The sequence below is a fragment of the Anoplopoma fimbria genome, chromosome 4, assembly GCF_027596085.1.
Source record: "Anoplopoma fimbria isolate UVic2021 breed Golden Eagle Sablefish chromosome 4, Afim_UVic_2022, whole genome shotgun sequence".
NCBI classification, from domain to species: domain Eukaryota; kingdom Metazoa; phylum Chordata; class Actinopteri; order Perciformes; family Anoplopomatidae; genus Anoplopoma; species Anoplopoma fimbria.
Window position 1 is genome coordinate 9,766,077 of NC_072452.1, and position 9,428 is coordinate 9,775,504.

At 39.6% G+C, this 9,428-nt stretch overlaps 1 protein-coding gene across 1 annotated transcript; it reads right to left on the reverse strand.

Annotated features, from left to right (window-relative positions):
* Positions 1 to 2,991: 2,991 nt before the first annotated feature.
* Positions 2,992 to 8,084, reverse strand: npy7r (neuropeptide Y receptor Y7). Its single transcript, XM_054597926.1, has 2 exons — positions 8,010 to 8,084; positions 2,992 to 5,301 (listed from the first exon to the last, which is right to left on the reverse strand). Exon 2 carries the CDS (start codon positions 5,262 to 5,264, stop codon positions 4,167 to 4,169), a length of 1,098 nt encoding a protein of 365 aa, XP_054453901.1. The 5' UTR covers positions 5,265 to 5,301; positions 8,010 to 8,084; the 3' UTR covers positions 2,992 to 4,166.
* Between the last annotated feature and the right edge of the window lie 1,344 nt (positions 8,085 to 9,428).

Consider the following 9,428-nt stretch of genomic DNA (forward strand, 5'->3'; position numbering starts at 1 on the left):
ATGTTTTCATGAAAACACAAGGAAACTTGTTATTATGAGTCCAGAGGCCCTTACTTGAAGAAACTCATGTAAAGTATGAATTCCTGTCAGAAAAGACACTTTTGGGGTATTTTAAGGCTGAAACGTCTTTTTGCAGCAGGAAAGCTGTAAATGCATCTAAAAGTGATGAAAGTATCATGTTTTCATGAAAACACAAGGAAACTTGTTATTATGAGTCCAGAGGCCCTTACTTGAAGAAACTCATGTAAAGTATGGTTTCCTGTCAGAAAAGACACTTTTGGGGTATTTTAAGGCTGAAACGTCTTTTGTGCAGCAGAAAAGCTGTAAATGCATCTAAAAGTGATGCATTTACATGAAAACATAAGGAAACTTGTTATTATGAGTCCAGAGGCCCTTACTTGAAGAAACTCATGTAAAGTATGATTTCCTGTCAGAAAAGACACTTTTGGGGTATTTTAAGGCTGAAACGTCTTTTTGCAGCAGAAAAGCTGTAAATGCATCTAAATGTCATGCATGAAAACACAAGTAAACTTGTTATTATGAGTCCAGAGGCCCTTACTTGAAGAAACTCATGTAAAGTATGAATTCCTGTCAGAAAAGACACTTTTGGGGTATTTTAAGGCTGAAACGTCTTTTTGCAGCAGAAAAGCTGTAAATGCATCTAAAAGTGATGCATTTACATGAAAACACAAGTAAACTTGTTATTATGAGTCCAGAGGCCCTTACTTGAAGAAACTCATGTAAAGTATGGTTTCCTGTCAGAAAAGACACTTTTGGGGTATTTTAAGGCTGAAACGTCTTTTTGCAGCAGAAAAGCTGTAAATGCATCTAAAAGTGATGAAAGTATCATGTTTTCGTGAAAACACAAGGAAACTTGTTATTATGAGTCCAGAGGCCCTTACTTGAAGAAACTCATGTAAAGTATGGTTTCCTGTCAGAAAATACACTTTTGGGGTATTTTAAGGCTGAAACGTCTTTTTGCAGCAGAAAAGCTGTAAATGCATCTAAAAGTGATGCATTTACATGAAAACACGGTCTTAAATTCTGTTATTATTAGTCCAGAGGCCCTACTAAAGAAACTCATGTAAAGTATGGACCCGTCAGAAAAGAAACTCTTTTGGGGTATTTTCAGGCTGAAACAACTTTTGTGAGCAAAAAAGCTGGAAATGCATCTATAAGTGATGAAAGTATTATGTTTTCATGAAATGTTATTATGAGTCCAGAGGCCCTTACTTGAAGAAACTCATGTAAAGTATGAATTCCTGTCAGAAAAGACAATTTTGGGTATTTTAAGGCTGAAACGCTCTTTGCAGCAGAAAAGCTGTAAATGCATCTAAAAGTGATGAAAGTATCATGTTTTCATGGAAAACACAAGTAAACTTGTTATTATGAGTCCAGAGGCCCTTACTTGAAGAAACTCATGTAAAGTATGAATTTCCTGTAAGAAAATACACTTTTGGGTATTTTAAGGCTGAAACGTCTTTTTACTGCAGAAAAGCTGTAAATGCATCTAAAAGTGATGCATTTACATGAAAACATAAGGAAACTTGTTATTATGAGTCCAGAGGCCCTTACTTGAAGAAACTCATGTAAAGTATGAATTCCTGTCAGAAAAGACACTTTTGGGGTATTTTAAGGCTGAAACGTCTTTTTGCAGCAGAAAAGCTGTAAATGCATCTAAAAGTGATGCATTTACATGAAAACACAAGTAAACTTGTTATTATGAGTCCAGAGGCCCTTACTTGAAGAAACTCATGTAAAGTATGGTTTCCTGTCAGAAAAGACACTTTTGGGGTATTTTAAGGCTGAAACGTCTTTTTGCAGCAGAAAAGCTGTAAATGCATCTAAAAGTGATGAAAGTATCATGTTTTCATGAAAACACAAGTAAACTTGTTATTATGAGTCCAGAGGCCCTTACTTGAAGAAACTCATGTAAAGTATGAATTCCTGTCAGAAAAGACACTTTTGGGGTATTTTAAGGCTGAAACGTCTTTTTGCAGCAGAAAAGCTGTAAATGCATCTAAAAGTGATGAAAGTATCATGTTTTCATGAAAACACAAGTAAACTTGTTATTATGAGTCCAGAGGCCCTTACTTGAAGAAACTCATGTAAAGTATGAATTCCTGTCAGAAAAGACACTTTTGGGGTATTTTCAGGCTGAAACGACTTTTGTGAGCAAAAAAGCCGGAAATGCATCTAAAAGTGATGAAAGTATCATGTTTTCATGAAAACACAAGGAAACTTGTTATTATGAGTCCAGAGGCCCTTACTTGAAGAAACTCATGTAAAGTATGAATTCCTGTCAGAAAAGACACTTTTGGGGTATTTTAAGGCTGAAACGTCTTTTTGCAGCAGAAAAGCTGTAAATGCATCTAAAAGTGATGAACATGTTATCATGAAAACACAAGTAAACTTGTTATTATGAGTCCAGAGGCCCTTACTTGAAGAAACTCATGTAAAGTATGAATTCCTGTCAGAAAAGACACTTTTGGGGTATTTTAAGGCTGAAACGTCTTTTTGCAGCAGAAAAGCTGTAAATGCATCTAAAAGTGATGCATTTACATGAAAACACAAGTAAACTTGTTATTATGAGTCCAGAGGCCCTTACTTGAAGAAACTCATGTAAAGTATGGTTTCCTGTCAGAAAAGACACTTTTGGGGTATTTTAAGGCTGAAACGTCTTTTTGCAGCAGAAAAGCTGTAAATGCATCTAAAAGTGATGAAAGTATCATGTTTTCATGAAAACACAAGGAAACTTGTTATTATGAGTCCAGAGGCCCTTACTTGAAGAAACTCATGTAAAGTATGAATTCCTGTCAGAAAAGACACTTTTGGGGTATTTTAAGGCTGAAACGACTTTTGTGCAGCAGAAAAGCTGTAAATGCATCTAAAAGTGATGAAAGTATCATGTTTTCATGAAAACACAAGTAAACTTGTTATTATGAGTCCAGAGGCCCTTACTTGAAGAAACTCATGTAAAGTATGAATTCCTGTCCGTCTGTAGATGGATTTTCCAGCCTTCAGGTTCAGTGAGTTTACGTTTATCTTCCTGTATTACATTAAGTATGGAGAGTACATGCACCCCAACTACAACCCCGACAAGTTTTGAGTATTTTTTATGTGGTGTCAGTGTTTAATACATTTTGTAATACTCCCGACAGGATCTGACTTTTACCAAACTCTTCACCCTTCAATCCACTTATCCTAGCTTTATCCAAGCCACAGCCTGTTTATTTGAAACACAAAACATAATTTCTCCTGATGGGAAACTCAACTCTGGGAGTAATGTGTTCAGAGGGGGGTCAATATCGGTTCCCAGAGGCACATATATTGTGGTTGAGTGATTGATTAATGTTCCCTTGTTAATTATTGAAAAGCCACCAACAAAGGGCACTTTGGCAGCTGAGTATGGAATTGTATGTTTCGTCTTCTTCCAAATCCCCGTCCCTCCTTTTTTTTTTTTACATATCCTCAAAGCAGCTGCACCCATTATATGATATCGATATCAAGAACTCTCCCTTTTTCGATCTCATTCCTTTGGACAGAGAGTCCTGCTGGCCCATCTAATTATGAACAGCTGGTTGCCAGGTCAACACAATTAACTTTGTGGTTGGACAGATAATCGCCTCCTTTGGTTTCCTTGGATGACGATTGAATGTTACTCTGTGAGGTCATTGGAATTAATCCATCCAAAACCCAGCTATGGATTAATTGAGAGAAAATCATACAAATGTTTTGAATTGCCAACAAGTAAAAAAACAAGTGTGAAAAATTAAACTTGTTCACACAGTCACAATATTCAACTTTAGTAAGAATAAACACAACACCAGCCTCAGGCGATTTATGCAGTGGAGAGCATAAATAATTGGACATCACTTACCAACAAGTAGACACATTATACATTGTACTTAGTTAATTAACTGCCAAGTAAACATTTTAAACACATATTTGAAAAGCTTCCACAGATGGTATATCACTAGTACCATTCACAAAGGAAAGAAGAGCCTTACATAAAGCAATTGGCATGCAAAGCTTTGAGCCCTCTCAAGTCCAGTAGATACTCAAGAACAGGCCATTAAAGTCAAAAGGCTTCTTTTTAACCACAAGCACCACAAACCAGATGTGTGTGGTCAGTGTGTTCAGACTTTTCTTAAATTGTGTTAATCTCATACAGCAGTGGGAGGTTGTCCGCCATTACGACCATTCAGAGTCAGCCTTCTTGTGGACCGTGTCCTGAACGAGCCCTCGGGGTGGAAGGCTTCTGGCTTATCCTCACAACGGAAGACCATGAGGAAGCCATTCCTGTAGTTTTTATTCATCCACCCATACAGGAGAGGGTTGGTAAAAGTCGAACCCATGGCTATAATGTGGAACACTGTGTATATCAGTTTGTACTCCTTAAACCTGAGCACCAGGTCCAGATCACTGGCCAGCTGAAACACGTGGAACGGCAGCCAGCAGATGGCAAACACCACCACCACCAGGGCCAACATCTTGGTGGTCTTTTTGCGGCGGTTGATGCTGTCGTTGCGGCTGGACGGGCTGATGTGATTCTTCAGTTTGACCCAGATGCAGATGTACGCGTAACTGATGATGGCCAAAGGAAGAATGTACTGTAGGAGCAGCATGGAGAGGCTGTAGATCACTCCGTCCCTGCTGGTCCCGTGGGGCCACTTCTCAGAGCAGACGGCGATGCGCAGGTTGATGGAAGGGATCTCCTCATGGCGGTACTCTCTGAAGATGGCCAAGGGAGCTGCCAGGACAGCAGACATAGTCCAGGTTAATGCCATTATGAGGAAGCTGCAGTGCCACGTGAGGCGCCGGCCAAGGTGGAAGACGATGCAGCGGTATCGCTCCAGAGCGATGATAGTCAGGGTCAGGATGGATACGTGCACACTCAAGGCCTGGGCGAATGGCACCATGTGACACAACACAAGTCCAAACTTCCACTCATCTAGCAGAGTGTAAACCAGAGTGAAGGGCAAGCAGAGAGTGTCCACCAGGAGGTCTGCCAGGGCCAGGTTAGCTATGAAGAAGTTGGTCACCGTTCGCATGTTCCTGTAGCGAATAATCATGTAGATGACAAGAGCGTTTCCCAGCAGCCCCAGCAGAATGATTAGGGAATACGCTGCGATCAAGGTGATCTGGACTCCGAGATGCTTGGTGATGTCAGTGTGGAAACCAGGTGGGTGCAAGCCTGTGCTGTAGTTCAGTTCACCAGCCTCCCCTTCGCTTGTGGTGTTGCGTGTGTCTGGTGGGCTCATTTTAGCGGTAGATGTCAGATCGAGGATGTGGCGACACCTGAGGAGAGAAATTGAAAATTGTTTCTGACACAAGCCGGGCAGAATAGTACTCCTAACAAGTTAGGAAAAGAAAACGATAAAGGCAGTCATTGTGCAGAGGCTTGAGGTGTTCATTTATCTATTTCACACTTGTCTCTCCAATTCTGCATCTCTTGTCACTGCCAACACCACTGTCAGGTACACCAGTCACTTGTCTTCACCAGGAGGGTGTGCCATGTGCCCATGTGTAGTGGCATGATCCCTCACTTGCTTCCCATCGCTTTCATTGAACACATGACAAAGCCAGAAAACTTTGGGTCTCGTTGGTAGTGTGCTGTTATTTTGACCTCCTGAATATCTCCTGGCCCATTATCTCCCTCTCCTTATGCTATACAATACTGTCTGTAATCAATTCTCCTTCTCAGCAAAGAAAGAACTGCAAAGGCTTTGACAAAATCCAACCTCTAATGAAATCTGACTAAACAGATCAGACGCCTCACCTATTTCATTATTCTCTTCGTATCACTTGGAAAGGGTAGTTATCATTGTAAATGTCATACTGTTATTAAATCTATTTTTATTCAACTTTAGAGAAATAAAACAGTTTCATTTAGAAGTTATGAGAATGTTCTAATGCATGGAGCCTTATTAATAGAACGATTGCCCAACATTGCATTTAGGGAAGTGGGTGTTCTGAAAAGCAAAGAAAATGGAAATGCGTGTCTCAGTAACAGATGATGAGCAAAAGAAAATCAGATGTCTTTGTACACGCTCATTCCAAACACTCCCAAAAAACAGACCATGTTGCTACCTAAAGGAATATAATAATACCTAGAGCTATTTATATTGAAAATGTTTCCCCGGGGACCTGGGTAAAAGTATTTGTTTGGTTACAGCATGCAGTTTTTTTTCCAAAGGACACAAACACCTGTGTCATTATAAAGACTAAAGGAAATTGATGAGGGAAGCAATGTAATCAGGAGGAGTCAGACAGAACAAAGCTGCATCATTAGAGCCGCCGACTGCTCTCACACACAGTCGGCATCTCATAAAAGGAATATTTAGTGGTATGCCTAATTTGCGAAGAGAAAGATCAGTGCAGGTCCATGTTACACAACCGTGTGTTAGTATCTCTTTTTTCAGTACTTTCTATAGGTCATTATCTTGACATTTCTGACAATTTACCTGAGACAGGCTGAGAGCTACTGCTGAATACAGAGGGAACATTTTGGTCATGGGATGTATGATAACTACTCTCAATGTTTGACTCGTAAGTAACTGCTAAATCTCTGCATCCTCTGTAAGCAGATGAATGCTAATTACATTGAGTGGCATCTGCGTCAACCGAGAGGCTTTCACCATATTCACAATACTCTTTTTTTAGTGCTAGAAACTGGACACTTGTAGTTTTTAAGCGCTTGTCTGAATCAACTTTGCATATTCAACACTCGATTTTTAAAGTTCTATTCAAGAACTACTGAGACAAACTGTGAAACATTTACTTAGAGGTCATCTCTTTGGTAACAGACACTCTTTGGTTGCTCTGGGATCGTGTAGCCTATTTTATCACAGACTATCAGACACACTAAAGTTAACTGAAATCTTAGTTTTTTTCAATAGTTTATTTGCAATTGAATATTTTATTGTGAAAATTAGGGCATACATGTTATTTGCTGCATTGTTGGGTTGCTTTAATGTCAAATCTGTTTAAATGCTACATGGATCATATTGTCTTATCTGCAAGCAGCAAAAGGTCTTTGACAAAAAGTGTGTGTGTGTGTGTGTGTGTGTGTGTGTGTGTGTGTGTGTGTGTGTGTGTGTGTGTGTGTGTGTGTGTGTATGAGTGAGAGAGTGTGCATGTGTAATGTGTCTCTAAACTGGTGTAAAACCATTCATACAGTCTATGTGCTCTTTAAGATTTAAGTAGACAATATAAAATAGCAGGTGTTTGCCTTCAGGAGAGGAAAGTAATCATAGATATATAATCTGTAATGTAATTTAATGTAATTTAAATCAAATGTGAGTCATGAAATGACTCGCAGGATAACTTGGAAACCACAGGGACTAAATGGTGGTAATGACATTTACAGTGTTGCAGTGCCAATTAACCAAAAAGGCATTCACTGCCCGCCTGAATCCTCTGTCACAGCAGACAGTCACACAGCAGCTACAGGCGACATGTCATTAGTCAGAACACCCTTTCTCATCGGTGATGGTAATCCATGATTTGAGACAAACTCGTGCCATTTAGGAATATGTTATCATACACAAAAATAACAACAACAAAAAACAACAATCAACAATTGGACCGACTACTTGTGAACTCTACGCGCTGACATCAAATTATGAAGAGGTATCCAATTCCCAATCAAATATGCCATGATGCTTCGGCCGTGCGTAATTTGTCGCCACTTTGATTTAGTGAAAAGCGCACATTCAAATATCTCCAAGTGAGCTCTCAAGGCTTATTCACCCAAAAACAGGTGCAAATCCTTTGCCTCCAACACAAATAGTCAGTACGTAATTGAGACACTTTTCAAATGCTACTCTCATCTCCAAATTACGCACATACAGGCTAACAATTTCATCAACTACAGGTAACGCTGCGCAGAAGAACACAATGCTGTATATCTTTCTCTTCGGGGATACACAATTGTGTCACTGAAGAAGCCAAGAAATATTCATTTATAATCCAAAATTACGGGAGACACACATTAATGGACTCACCTTTCCCCACTATATCTCCTTTTGCAAACGGGTCTTCACCAGAGAGCGGCGTAAAACACAAAAACAAGGGGGTAAAATCCCGAAGCTCCTCCCAAGCTGTAGCGCCGAGTGCGCATCTTGTGCGTCCCTGAGCCAGGTCTATAGGATCCACACCAGTGCCAGGGACTGTCACCAGAGATCTGCGCTTTGTTGATCACATTTTTTCAAGGGGGGGGGGTATCTGTAGTGTGAAATCACCACTGCATAACACATTAAAGAAATGAGATTAAATGTCACAGAATGACATGTAAAGTGCCAACACATTTACATCACCGAGTTTGAATTCTGTTATTTATTCCCATTTAGTATTCACATTCCATTCTAGAGCCTGTTTCTTCATTTTATTCATGTGAACAACTTTGAATGAACTTTGGAACAATTCAGGATTGTAAAGCAAATCCTCATATATTGCTTTATTTGAGGTCCCACATCACAACTAACAATAAAACTAAACTGTTGTGTTGTTGTGCAACAAGCCATTGCTGGTTAATTGAACGATACAAACATTGTTAAGATGTAGTTGATTCCCTGGGTAGACATGTTCACCTCACAAGCTAATTTATGAGCGCTCCCATGACCTCCTGGAATAGATTATTGAAGTGTGGTATACTCGCAGAGGGTTTGGCTGGGAATTTCAATCACTATTTTAATATTCTGGATGTGAGTAACCTGATTTATTTCAACTCCTATGGGGTTTAACTTAATGAGGTTATATTGTGTGCCTGAAGCCATTTTTTTCTCATATAATGCAGCAAAGCTTGAGGTTTGTGAAAAGATAGTGGTCGGGACATTTGTCAAGGCTGATCTTGATATTGTGCACAGTACAGGACATTTCTAAACAAATCTACAATAGAACTCTCAACTTGCCACTCAGCAGTAACATTGAAATTAATGTGACTTTTGAAAAAATATCGCAGCATTAAGACATAAACAAATGGAAATAAGCAATTCAAACGTATTTGCAGCTCCAATATCTTTGTTTGAAAAGAGGTAACCTTGTCAGACCTGATGATTGTTAACTCATAGATTAGGTGGGGATTCAGTGTCCACAGATGATTAGGGAGCTGAAACATGCTGTCACTTTAAATTAGACATGAACAAAGGAGCTTTAGCCACGCTGAAAAAGCATTGTCGCCCACTAAGAGAATGCTTTGTGGTTTTGAGAACAGAACAGAACATATCCATTGAGCCTTGTCTCTGCATTATCCAGGAGCTGTTGAGAGTTACCTTTCAACATCCCAGCTCAGATTTATATTTTAGGAGATGACGCAATAATTGGTGCAATGATTGACTCAGCAACAAAGATTAACGTTATTGATAGGGGCAGGCTGCCTCTCCCCCTCAATTTATTCTTTCCATTATGGGAGCCCTGGTGCACTG